General features: G+C 40.3%; 1 protein-coding gene across 1 annotated transcript; it reads left to right on the top strand.

Annotated features, from left to right (window-relative positions):
- Window positions 1–2,986: 2,986 nt before the first annotated feature.
- Window positions 2,987–11,774, top strand: LOC109884115 (fibronectin). Its single transcript, XM_020476114.2, has 5 exons — window positions 2,987–3,055; window positions 6,308–6,350; window positions 6,539–6,805; window positions 7,456–7,722; window positions 11,417–11,774. Exons 1-5 carry the CDS (start codon window positions 3,053–3,055, stop codon window positions 11,701–11,703), a joined length of 867 nt encoding a protein of 288 aa, XP_020331703.2. The 5' UTR covers window positions 2,987–3,052; the 3' UTR covers window positions 11,704–11,774.
- The last annotated feature ends 1,877 nt before the right edge of the window (window positions 11,775–13,651 follow it).

Genomic DNA, 13,651 nt, shown 5'->3' with positions numbered 1-13,651 from the left:
TATATGTGAAAAACACCTTGAGGATTGATTCTAAACAATGTTTGCCATGTTTCTGTCGATATTATGGAGCTAATTTGGAAAGAAGTTTGGCGTTGTAGTGACTGCATTTTCCGGTCGATTTCTCAGCCAAACCTGAAGAACAAATGGAGCTTTTTCTCTACAAAAATAATATTTTTGAAAAAAGGAACATTTGCTATCTAACTGGGAGTCTCCTGAGTGAAAACATCCAAAGTTCTTCAAAGGTAAATGATTTAATTTGATTGCTTTTCTTATTTTTGTGAAAATGTTGCCTGATGCTAGAAGAGCCTAGCCATAGCATTATGCCATGATAAACTTACACAAATGCTTGTCTAGCGTTGGCTGTAAAGCATATTTAAAAAATCTGAGATGACAGTGTTATTAACAAAAGGCTAAGCTGTGTCTCAATATATTTCATTTGTGATTTTCATGAATAGGAATATTTTCTAGGATGATTTATGTCCGCTGTGTTATGCTAATTAGTTTGAGGCTATGATTACGCTCCCGCATGCGGGATGGGTAGTAAAGTCTTACTCGCACTGTCTACAAAGAACTTGAACACAGTCGTCCGGAACGGCTAGAGCGCGCTTGCATGGATCAGTGTTACTAGACTCGATGCGAGCCCACCAGAAGAGCTAAATTCCATCTATGCTCGCATCGAGTCTAGTTGTCATTGGACAGCTCGCGGCTGGGGTTCCCTTTGTAATCCATGATAGTTTGCAAGCCCTGAAGTCGGAGATCTCCGAGTTCCCAGGTATTTTGAACGTGGCATTAGGGGATCTGTTCTCCACCACCCACAACCTTCCTGGGTACATTTCTACATTTTGTCATAAAAAATATGAAAATAACAATTTATGAGATCAGATATGGTACACTGCTGGCCCAGACGGCATCCCTAGCCGCGTCCTCAGAGCATTCGCAGACCAACTGGCCGGTGTGTTTACGGACATATTCATTCAATCCTTATCCCAGTTTGCTGTTCCCACATGCTTCAAGAGGGCCACCATTGTTCCTGTTCCCAAGAAAGCTAAGGTAACTGAGCTAAACGACTACCGCCCTGTAGCACTCACTTCCGTCATCATGAAGTGCTTTGAGAGACTAGTCAAGGATCATATCACCTCCACCCTACCTGACACCCTAGACCCACTCCAATTTGCTTACCGTCCCAATAGGAATACCTATGTAAGAATGCTGTTCATCAACTACAGCTCAGCATTTAACACCATAGCACCCTCCAAACTCGTCATTAAGCTCGAGACCCTGGGTCTCCATCCCACCCTGTGCAACTGGGTCCTGTACTTCCTGTCGGGCCGCCTCAGGTGGTGAGGGTAGGAAACAACATCTCCACCCCGCTGATTCTCAACATTGGGGACCCACAAGGGTGCATTCTCAGCCCTCTCCTGTACTCCCTGTTCACCCATGACTGCGTGGCCATGCACGCCTCCAACTCAATCATCAAGTTTGTAGACAACACTACAGTGGTAGGCTTGATTACCAACAACGACGAGACAGCCTACAGGGAGGAGGTGAGGGTCCTCGGAGTGTGGTGTCAGGAACATAACCTCACACTCAACGTCAATATAACAAAGGAGATAATAATTGTTTACCAAGATGACAATGAATGTTCCCGAATGGCCTAGTTACAGTTTTGATTTAAATGGGCTTGAAAATCTATGGCAAGACTTGAAAGTTGCTCTCCAGCAATGGTCAACAATTGTTAAAAGAATAATGTGCAAATATTGTACAATGCAGGTGTACAAAGCTCTTGGCAGTTTACCCAGAAATGCTCACAGCTGTAATCCCTGCCAAAGGTGTTTCTAACATGTAATGAGTCAGGGGTGTGAATACGTATGTCAACTTGATAGTTCTGTACGTTCAATACATTTGCAAACATTTCTAAAAACATATTTTCACTTTGTCTTTATGGTGCCTTGTGTGTAGTTTAGTGAGATTCTTTTTTAAATTCATTTTGAATTCAGGCTGTAATTCAACACAATGTGGAATAAGGGCTATGAATCCTATCTGAAGGCACTGTACATTCAGCTGTGTTTGGTATTATAGCACTGCAATCACTGGGCTGTTTGAATACACACATTATTGCTGCAAGAACTGATTCATATAAGCATAATGACACAACCATACAGAATGGGAGACAAAAGTGGATGGATTCTTTGTTCAAAATCTCAGCATTCTTTTATTGTAGAAAAGTGCATGCAACCTATTTCAATGAATCTGTTAAACATTAAACAAACAAAGATGTACACGATTTATAATTAAATACTTTTTAAAATAACAATTGTTTAAAGGAAAATAAATGAACACATAAAAATTAAGTACAACTCTTATAAACTACAATAAGTCTGGATAAATAGAGAGGAAATGGAAAGAAAAGGATGGAGGAAGAAAGAGAGATGGAGAAAGGTGTAGAGAGAGAGGTGTAGAGAGAGAGATGAAAGAGAGAGGGAGAAAGGTGTAGAGAGAGAGGTGTAGAAAGAGAGATGAAAGAGAGGGAGAAAGGTGTAGAAAGAGAGATGAAAGAGAGAGGGAGAAAGGTATAGAAAGAGCAGGTTGAGAGAAAATAAGTTCTGTCACTTAATCTCTGTGACCACAGTCTTTATTTCATAAAAGCATTGAATATAATGAATATTTTATTGGGTCTCCGTACCGCATTGAAATCATCCCTGAGCTTCTTCACTCTTATCATGTCTGCTTTCTGACAACGTTTTAGGACCATCAGCTCCACAAATACCTCTGCTTCCACCTGGAGGAACAACGGAGTGATTACAACTGTCACAGGAATGACAAAAAAACAAGGAAGAATACTGTATGTTTTCTGGTCTGTTTGTTTGTTTGTATGTTAACAGCATTTAACCAAGAGCTGAAGACATTTCAACTTTATCAAATATTTTCATGTATAATAAATATTTTAAATAGTGTTTAACTGAAATAGTAAGTGAAAGTAGTTGTGAAACTGAAAGTAAATTCGACAACTATTTTATGTAGCTTCAAACGAGACAGCTCAACAGCAGGAGAAATGGTACGTTAATATTTGTATTATATAAGTCAGGTGTCAGATCTTTTGGCGTCACTTCTTATTTATCCAAACGAAACGTGAAGATAATAAGGCCGATGTTCAACTTCTTGCTAATAAATGGCAGGTAAAAATATAGAATACCAAACTAGGCCCAGTATGGCGAGGGGCGCACAAAGAAGTCTACGAAACGTGTTCTCTTTTACACAACGATCGAGTGTATTCAGTGTATTTCTTCCACACTTTGAAATGAGGTCATGTCATTGATTGCGCTATAAGCAGAATTGAGTTCCGTTACATTTGTTCGGTGTATACCCATACTTGCTTTTAATTAGTAGGCATTTTAGGATGGGCGAAAATAGGGACTTTTATATTATGTGAAATTTGGAAAATAATGTACAATTTCAAAAAGTGAGTACTTTAAATGCCAGGATATTAAACTAATTTCTGCCGTGGTAGATTTCGACCAAGAGAATCTTCTTTACACACTCAGGTATTTACTTACTGCATTCATTTGTACTAAACAGTACGTTCTATATAGTATGTAGATTTCAGACATGGCCTATGACTTCCGGTAGCAGCTGCTCCCAGTCGACACAGACAAAACGTATGCGTAAAAACGGTAAAAATGCAGACAATTTTGGGGTTAAAGGTGGGACCATGGAGATAGATGACTCAATTTTGTATCTATGCCATTTAACATCTGAAATCATGGGCAGCGCCATGAGTGTATCTCCATTTTAAAGTAGTACATTTTCTTCTTCAGCCAGTGAAGTTGGAAGTCCCACCCAGTTGACTACATTAATACGATGAAATCCCTCAATGGTGCTGCTCATTTATAATATAGGTCTTTGGCCACTAGAGGCCTCTATTATTCTCTATGGTTGGGGCAGGTTGGAACATTTGGGCTAGTAAGGTACAACTTTGACGTCAATTATACATAAACTGTATCCAATCTAGCCATGACCAGGTTCGGGCGGATAGGTGTCCAGCCTAGGCCTGGGTCATTTCTACAACGCAGTGCGTTTTCTGTCTCCAGGAAATATCACTTTTTATTTAGTTTCAAATGTGGATTCCAAAATGCTTTAAATATAAGGTCCTTAAAAACTAAAATATTCATCCTGAAAGGATGTATTTTGAACACTATTCTTCAGTGGATGAAAGTGTTTGCCATGTCCCTGGGTGTTATTTGTTTGAATGTTAAATGACGAGACAGAGGCTTTGATGCGAGTAACCAGTCTTGTTCAGTACATCACAACACATCCGGGTATCTCAAGCACCCCGGTAAAACACAAGAGTTGCAGTAATTAACATTTACCAACAGATGGCATCACTGTGCCATCTTACACCCATAACATTATTCATCAACTTCCGCAAGAAACATAAGCAATACATTATTGTATCTTTCTTCATTATTTTATAGTCCTAGTTAAATTCTCATCAATAATGTTTTTTAAAATGATTTGTATTATTGCATTATTATTATTGTGTTTAAGCTGTTCTGTGTGTCCCTGATATCACTTTCCACCCTGTTAGTTTGTTGTAAATCTTCATTTAAGAAAACAACCATTTCCTAAGATGACACCACATTCAGGAAGTGTCATAATTTCTTTGGTGGGAAAACAATGGTTTTAAGCTACAGAAATATAAACACTCAGTTTTATCTATTTTTCATGTTTCATGATGTTAGTCTGTACACTATGTCCCACTGTATGTCCCACTCATATCTGTATGTCCCACTGTATGTCCCACTCATATCTGTATGTCCCACTGTATGTCCCACTCATATCTGTATGTCCCACTGTATGTCCCACTCATATCTGTATGTCCCACTCATATCTGTATGTCCCACTGTATGTCCCACTCATATCTGTATGTCCCACTGTATGTCCCACTCATATCTGTATGTCCCACTCATATCTGTATGTCCCACTCATATCTGTATGTCCCACTGTATGTCCCACTCATATCTGTATGTCCCACTGTATGTCCCACTCATATCTGTATGTCCCACTCATATCTGTATGTCCCACTCATACATGTCTACCCTGTTAGGTTAAATAGAGAAAAATCACAACGTTTCTAAATGTTAAAAAATCCTGTTCAAGTGTCTCCTTTGTACTAGCTCAAACTTGCCCAGTCATACATGTCCTTTTTCTGATAGAATACTACAAAATATATTATAATTTTTTCCTCCAAAAGTTATGAGGTCCAAAAGGCACCACATTGTAGGAATGACCTGCCTAACCAGATTTCCGAAAAGATGACGACATGAAAGAGACAACGAAATAACCTAATTACATAACGACTATAATTTATTTATATAATCTTTGGCTACCATTACAAGATAGCCTAGGTTACCATTACAAGATAGCCTAGGTTACCATTACAAGATAGCCTAGGTTACCATTACAAGACAGGTAGCTACTGTTTTATCTTGTTTCGTTACTAAGGGTTGTACAGTTCTGAGGATGCTTAAAAGTTAGGTCAGGTACCGTATCAACAGAACTATTGTTGCAATGGGTGACGACACCGTCAGTGTTTTATCCGAACATTATGTTTTTTAGAATACAATGACACCTGCAATTGTGCTTGTTTCCTGGCACACTCCTTCACCGTGGCAAAACATTCAGGAGAACTTCAGTGCCCGTATAAGTGGGAATGTGAAAGAATATACAGGTATCTGACCAAATAAAGTATCTTAACAAGGAGCCACCATGAGCCAGAACAGCTTCAATACACCTTGCCATACATTCTACAAGTGTCTGGAACTCTATTGGAGGGATGCAACACCTTTCTTCCAAGAGAAATTCCATCATTTGGTGTTTTGTAGATTGTGGTGTAAAACGCTGCCTCAGGCTCGGCTCCCAGAGTCTCCTATAAGTGTTTCATTGGTTTGAGATCTGGAGACAGACACACCCTTTAAAGCCCTTACGCTCCTTTGAGAGCCCTCTTTCAGAGTCACTGAGATCTCTTCTAGCCTTGTTAGCCAAAATAATGGGCAACTGGAAATAGTTATACATGACCCAATGCATGATGGGATGTTTTAATGTCTTAATTAACTCAGGAACCACACCTGTGTGTATATACTTTGTATCCCTCATTTCCTCCAGTGTTTCCATTGTTTTGTAGGTTACCAGTATGTCAAAAGCAGTTGATGTATCTTGACTTTTAAATATCTGTTGTACATTTCGCAAAATAACAATTTCTATGTTGTTATAGAAATGACTCATTCTTATTTTGTTCTCACACTTTAAGAGTTGTGATGGCGACCAGCACACAATGCAGTCCTCAGATGATGGTAGGTATGGAAACACAGAATAAACTGACCCAAACTATAATATTTAATTTAAATCTACATTTAAGAGGATACATTTACTAAGATATAAATTGTTGTCCCTTTACTGCTGGGATGAATAATACACCTGTTTATGTAATTTTATTGTCAATAAAGTCTGGTTTCACTCTCTCTCATTATTCCTTCACCAGTGCTGCCCCCTCCTGGTGACATCCAGGTCCTGCTGCTGACATTAGATTCTGTGTCTCTGAGCTGGAGTTCTCCTCAGGGGCTGACAGGACCACAGACATTCAGAGTGACCTGGGGGTGTGACGGTGAAACAAGCTCAACAAGAGTGAAAGATGTGTATCATCTTAAAATAAGCAGTCTCAGACCTGGTGAAAAGTACCAGTTCAATGTGGCTACAGAGGGAGAAGATGGAAGACAAAGCAGATGGGTCTCAGCATCCATATCCACAGGTACAGTAGGTCTCAGCATCCCTATCCGCAGGTACAGTAGGTCTCAGCATCCCTATCCGCAGGTACAGTAGGTCTCAGCATCCCTATCCACAGGTACAGTAGGTCTCAGCATCCCTATCCACAGGTACAGTAGGCCTCAGCATCCCTATCCACAGGTACAGTAGGTCTCAGCATCCCTATCGACTGGTACAGTAGGTCTCAGCATCCCTATCCACAGGTACAGTAGGTCTCAGCATCCCTATCCGCAGGTACAGTAGGTCTCAGCATCCCTATCCACAGGTACAGTAGGTCTCAGCATCCCTATCCACAGGTACAGTAGGTCTCAGCATCCCTATCCGCAGGTACAGTAGGTCTCAGCATCCCTATCCACAGGTACAGTAGGCCTCAGCATCCCTATCCACAGGTACAGTAGGCCTCAGCATCCCTATCCACAGGTACAGTAGGTCTCAGCATCCCTATCCACAGGTACAGTAGGTCTCAGCATCCCTATCCACAGGTACAGTAGGTCTCAGCATCCCTATCCACAGGTACAGTAGGCTAACTTGTGTTTTTATCCAGACTACATCAGTCATTCATTACTAGAGACATTTTTGGACTCTGTCAAAAACAGTACATCCCCTATTCTAAACTAATATTGATTTTTGTTCCAGTGGTCACACCCAGAGATTTAAAGGTAGACCATTTGGAAGAGACCTCCTTCACTCTCCACTGGTCCAAGGCTGAAGGGATGGAGAAAGTCCCACAGCGCTTCTTCATATCCAACTGCATCCCAGGAACAGACCCCCTCACAGCCGTTACTGACGACTGCCACAAAAACTTCTCAAACCTGCATCCTGGCACCGAGTACACTGTTAGTGTTGCAACTGTGCTGAGCAATGGGGAACAGAGTGAACCTGTCTCTTCAACAATCTGCACTAGTAAGAGATCTTCCCCCAACTACAGCCCATCATCTCTTTACCAGTAACTGGAGAGATTTTGTTACTTTACAAATAACATTTTTGTTTTGTTGTTAGTTATCTGTTTTTTTTGTGTGTGTGTTTTTCTCCCATATCTAAAGCCCTGGCATTTTATTAAATGTTTAAGTGATAAATATTTTTGAAAATGAGGTGAAATAAAATGTTAAGGTAGAAATAGGGCTGTTGCGGCATATTGCATGTACAGTAACAGACAGTTACATGACCATTCAACATCATCAAATCAGAACCATGGACAGTGTAGTGACTATAAATAACAGTCCTCAGATTAATGTTAAACTAATCAATGAACTATGTTTCATTGTTACCCAATAAAATGAATCATGTAACACTTAACTCATTAGGATTTGGGGCACCACGAGAGTGGTTCTTTAAAGAGTTACCATCTCCCGAATTAAACTCTTAAAGGTCTTTACCGATCACATCTATAAACAGTCAACTTATGAATCATGACCTCGTATCATATCACCATTCGTAAACTTGTTGCATCTGCAAAAACCTGAGCCTTACTTATGTTTCAGAACTACGGAAATTGGTTTCATTATTTATTTAGATGCTAATTAAATGAGAACACAGGTGAAAACACACCCACTGTACAGGTTATTGACTGGAGACATAATGCAATGAAAACAGGTCCCTAGCGGATTTACAACTTTGATCAATAGTTGTTTAGTGATCCAAACATTTCTGAAACATTACTTTTGGGGGGGGGGCTTCCCCTGTGATTTTACCCACACACAGCTACTGAAATCGAAAACAGATTTTACGTATTATACTGAACAAAATATAAATGCAACATTTTAAAAACGTTTACTGAGTTAAAGTTCATATAGGGAAATCTGTCAATTGAAATAAATTCATTAGGCCCTTATCTATGCATTTCACAATGGGAGCCAGGCCCAGCCAATCAGAATGAGTTTTCCCCCACAAAAGGGCTTTATTACAGACAGAAATACTCCTCAGTTTCATCAGCTCTCCAGGTGGCTGGTCTCAGACAATCCCGCAGGTGAAGAAGACAGATGTGGAGGCACTGGGCTAACGTGATTGCACGCGGCCTGTGATTGTGAGGCCGGTTGGAAGTACTGCAAAAATCTCTAAAACGATGTTGGAAGCGGCTTATGGATGAAATATGAACATTCAATTATTTGTCAACATCTCTGGTAGACATTCCTGCAGTCAGTATGCTAATTGCACAATCCCTCAAAAGTCATCCTTGGCATTGTGTTGTGACAAAACTGCACATTTTATAGTGGCCCAATATTTCCCCCAGCACCTGTGTAATGATCATGCTGTTTAATGCCACACCTGTCAGGTGGATGGATTATCTTGGCAAAGGAGAAACACTCACTGACAGGGATGTAAACACATTTGAGAGAAATGAGCTTTTTGTGCAAATGGAACATTTCTAGGATATTTTATTCCAACGAATGAAACATGGGACCCTTTACATGTTGCTTTTATATTTTTGTTCAGTATTGTAAAGGCAAGATTACATTGAGAATAGTCTGATGGGTGAAAATATGATCACTTGATGAGAGAACAGTGTGTGCAGCCTGAAGCTTTTTTGCTTGCCCTCGGTCCCTATAGTCCTATCATGCAGCCCATATATGTTTTCATTTCGAAGACATTCTAAGGGTTTCTATAATTCAAAACTAAAGTTACCAAATAACTTTGAATCTTGCATATAGGACCTGTTTCAAATGATCACTTTTACGCTCAACATAGACACTTCGTATGCGCACCAGCTCTGGATTGGGAAAAATATCCTCTCTATTTTAATCAGCTAAGTTCAATTATATTCTTCCTCCTATAAATGTATATAATATAAAATAGCAAGCCTACAGTCTATGGCATGGCACATTGCCAGATAATGTACAGTAGGTCAAATCTTCTTCACAGGACTTAAGCATATATTGTCTGCTAAATGAGCAAGCCTACAGTCTATGGCATGGCACATTGCCAGATAACGTACAGTAGGTCAAATCTTCTGTTCTTCTGAAATACATTGTCTTCATATCATAATGTTTCTTTAGTCCTCCTAACATAAATCATTGATTATTGTGATGGTGTATATTCAATTGACTTTAAAAAAATATATAGATATTGCAAAGCTATGCATCATATCCCGGGCGTTTATTTGCATAAATCCCTGGACACAACAGGCAATTATCAGAGCCGGGCTTCTATTTGAGCCAGGTGTCTATTTGAGCCAGGTGTCTATTTGAGCCAGGGGTCTATTTGAGCCAGGTGTCTATTTGAGCCAGGTGTCTATTTGAGCCAGGTGTCTATTTGAGCCAGGTGTCTATTTGAGCCAGGTGTTTATTTGAGCCAGGTGTCTATTTGAGCAAGGTGTCTATTTGAGCCAGGTGTCTATTTGAGCCAGGTGTCTATTTGAGCCAGGTGTCTATTTCCTTTATGTACACAGCTTTTGCTCATTTGCATAGTTAATTGTTTAATTCCAGGATTCACTTCCAGCATTGTAATACATGTATTCATTTCCTATACTAAATGAGTCATAATTTACACGTCACATTTATTTGGTCTTAGTATTCCTCTATTTCGATTCTAAAAAATACTTATTTTGACAGAATAATCTTGACAGAATAATTGTCTTTGACTGCATTTTCAGCAGTTCTTACTTGCACCACTAGAGGGCGATCAGCCGATTTCTTGGCGTCTGTACTCCCGAAGCTCTTCACTTTTTGTGCTTGCCAGTTAGCAGTTGTCAGCTGTTAGCAGCCAATGGCTAGCAGTTTCTTACTGGCTATAAACGTGGATGATTGCCATAATGATTGCATGACAATAACCAGCTGACAAAATGTCATGACCTCCACATCCCTAGCTAGAACATCTTAAAATACTACAGCAATCTTAGTGAAACACCTAACAGCCTAATCAAGAGATGTTGCACTGCTGGGGAGGCTGAAGAGGCCTAGTTCAGCTATTATCTGAGAGGAAGTTATGTATGTCTTCATCAAAAGCTTGAGGACTTTCTTTTTTTTTACAAGTTTTACATTTTTCTGATTATACAATTTTTGAGAAATGTTAAGTGGGACATCTATTAAACATTTAATTACATTTGAGTGTACAACACATTTTGCCCTCAGAACAGCCTCAATCTGTTAGATCATAGACTCTACAAGGTGTCGAAAGCGTTCCACAGGGATGCTGGCCCATGCTGACTCCAATGTTTCCTACAGTTGTGTAACGTTTGCTGGATATCCTTTGGGTGGTGGAACATTCTTGATACACACTTGAAACTGTGGAGTGTGAAAAACTTAGCAGCGTTGCAGTTCTTGACCCAAACGTATGCTCCTGGCACCTACCATACCCTGTTTAAAGGCACTTAATATTTCTGTCTTGCTCATTCACCCTCTGAATGGCACACATAATATACGTCTCAATTGTCTCAAGGCTTAAACATCCTTCTTTAACCTGTCTCCTCCCCCTTCATCTACACTGATTCAAGTATATTTAACGAGTGACATCAAAAAGAATCATAGCTTTCATCTGGATTCACCTGGTCTGTCATAGAAAGTCTGTCATGGAAAGAGCTGGTATCCTTCATGTTTATACACTCAGTGTATATCTGGAGTTTAACTGTAACCCTGACAATAATGTGTTTATTTTCCCTTAGTACTTCCTGCTCCAGACCAGCTGACTGTTGACTCAGTGGACACCACATCAGCTGCTGTTAGCTGGAGCCAGCCACCAGGATTGGACCACACCCAACATCATTACAAGATCTCCTACTGCTGTCCAGGGATAAAACCACACATCACTACCACATCTTCACCCAGCATCACTCTCTGTGACCTGAAACCTGCTACTGAGTACTCGGTCACTGTCTGCACTGTGCTGGAAAATGGAAAGCAAAGTCAACTGGTGTTAACAACCTTCACCACAGGTAACTACCCTACTTAAGTATTAGTTCTGGTTATCAAAATGACTATATGTGAATTCCCCAGATCTCAAAATGCAGTTTGGTGAAATCAATAAAAGTTGTTTATGCGGTGCATTCTTAAAGTATTCAGACCACCTGACTTTTTCCACATTTTGTTGCATTCCAGCTTTATTCTAAAATGGATTTAGAATATTTTGCTTGTCAATCTACAAACAATACCCCATAATGGCAAAGCAAAAAATGGTTATGAGAATTTGTTGCAAATTTATTACAAATAAAAAACATACCTTATTTACATAAGTATTCAGACTCTTTGCTATGAGACTTGAAATTGAGCTTAGGTGCATCCTATTTCCATTGGTCCTCCTTGATATGTTTCTACAACTTGATTGTAGTGCACCTGTGTTAAATTCAATTGATTGGACATGATTTGGAAAGGCACACACCTGTCTATATAAGGTCCCACGGGTGACAGTGCATGTCAGAGCAAACCAAGCCATTTGGTGGAAGGAATTGTCCATAGAGCTCGGAAACAGGAATGTGTCGAGGCACAGATCTGGGGAAGGTTACCAAAAAACGTCTGCAGCATTGAAGGTCCCCAAGAACACAGTGGCTTCCATCATTCTTAAATGGAAGAAGTTTTGGAACCACCAAAACTCTTCCTAGAGCTGGCCAAAACTGAGCAATCAGGGGAGAAGGGCCTTAGTCAGGTAAGTGACCGAGAAACCGATGGTCACTCTGACAGAGCTCCAGAGTTCCTCTGTGGAATGGAAGAACCTTCCAGAAGGACAACCAGCCCTGCATCACTCCACCAATCAGGCCTTTATGTTAGATTGTCCAGACGGAAGCTGTTACTCAGTAAAAGGCTAATGAAAGCCCATTTGGAGTTTGCCAAGAGCCACCTAAAGGACTCCCAGACCATGAGAAACAAGATTCTTTGGTCTGATGAAACCAAGATTGAACTCTTTGGCCTGAATGTGAATCGTCACGTCTGTAGGAAACCTGGCACCATCCCTACGGTGAAGCATGTGGTGGCAGCATCATGCTGTGGGGATGTTTTTCAGCGTCAGGGACTGGGAGACTAGTCATGATCGAGGAAGAGATTAACAGAACAAAGTACAGAAAGATCCTTGATGAAAATCTGCACCAGAGCGCTCAGGACCTCAGACTGGGTGGAAGGTTCACCTTCCAACAGGACAATGACCCTAAGCCACACAGCCAAGACAATTCAGGATTGGCTTCGGGACAAGACTGTGAATGTCCTTGAGTGGCCCAGCCAGGGCCCGAACTTGAACCCAATCAAACATCTCTGGAAGACCTGATAATATCTGTGCTTTGATGCCCCATCCAACCTGACAGAGCTTGAGAAGATCGAAAAGAATGGGATTAACTTCCCAAATACAGGTATGCCAAGCTTGTAGCGTCATACCCAAGAAGACTCACGGATGTAATCGCTTTCAAAGCTGCTTCAACAAAGTAATGAGTAAAGGGTCCTGAGTATTAATGTAAATGTGAAGTTTCAGTTGTTTTTTAAAATCAATTTGCAATATAAAAAATACAACTGTTTTGTCATTATGGAGTATTGTGTGTAGATTGACAAGGGGGGAATAAAAAAAAAAACATTTTAGAAAAGGCTGTAATGTCACAGAGTGTGGAAAGTTAAGGGTCTTAATACTTTGCAAAAGCACTAATATCAGAGTTCACGCTTTCACGCTTTCGAATAGCCCCCACGATATGCAACTTTTCAGGGAAGTTAGGGACCAATATACACAGGCAGCTAGGAAAGAAAAAGGCTAGCTTTTTCAAACAGAATTTGCATCTTGTAGCACAAACTCCAAAGTTTCTGGGACAGTGTAAAGTCCATGGAGAATAAGAGACCTCCTCCCAGCTGCCCACTGCTCTGGGGCTAGGAAACACTGTCACCATCGATATATCTGAGATGATTGAGAATTTCAATAAGCATTTTTT

This window comes from Oncorhynchus kisutch, unplaced genomic scaffold (genome assembly GCF_002021735.2).
Source record: "Oncorhynchus kisutch isolate 150728-3 unplaced genomic scaffold, Okis_V2 Okis07a-Okis12b_hom, whole genome shotgun sequence".
Classification (NCBI taxonomy): domain Eukaryota; kingdom Metazoa; phylum Chordata; class Actinopteri; order Salmoniformes; family Salmonidae; genus Oncorhynchus; species Oncorhynchus kisutch.
The sequence above is the reverse complement of the archived record's forward strand: the minus strand, read 5'-3'. Positions and strand labels throughout refer to the sequence as shown.

Bases quoted from the DNA above. Each gene is read 5' to 3' on its own strand.
- LOC109884115 (XM_020476114.2), top strand. The intron at 6,806-7,455 runs GTACAGTAGGTC...TTTTTGTTCCAG, and splicing joins CTCAGCATCCATATCCACAG to TGGTCACACCCAGAGATTTA. The intron at 7,723-11,416 runs GTAAGAGATCTT...ATTTTCCCTTAG, and splicing joins CTCTTCAACAATCTGCACTA to TACTTCCTGCTCCAGACCAG.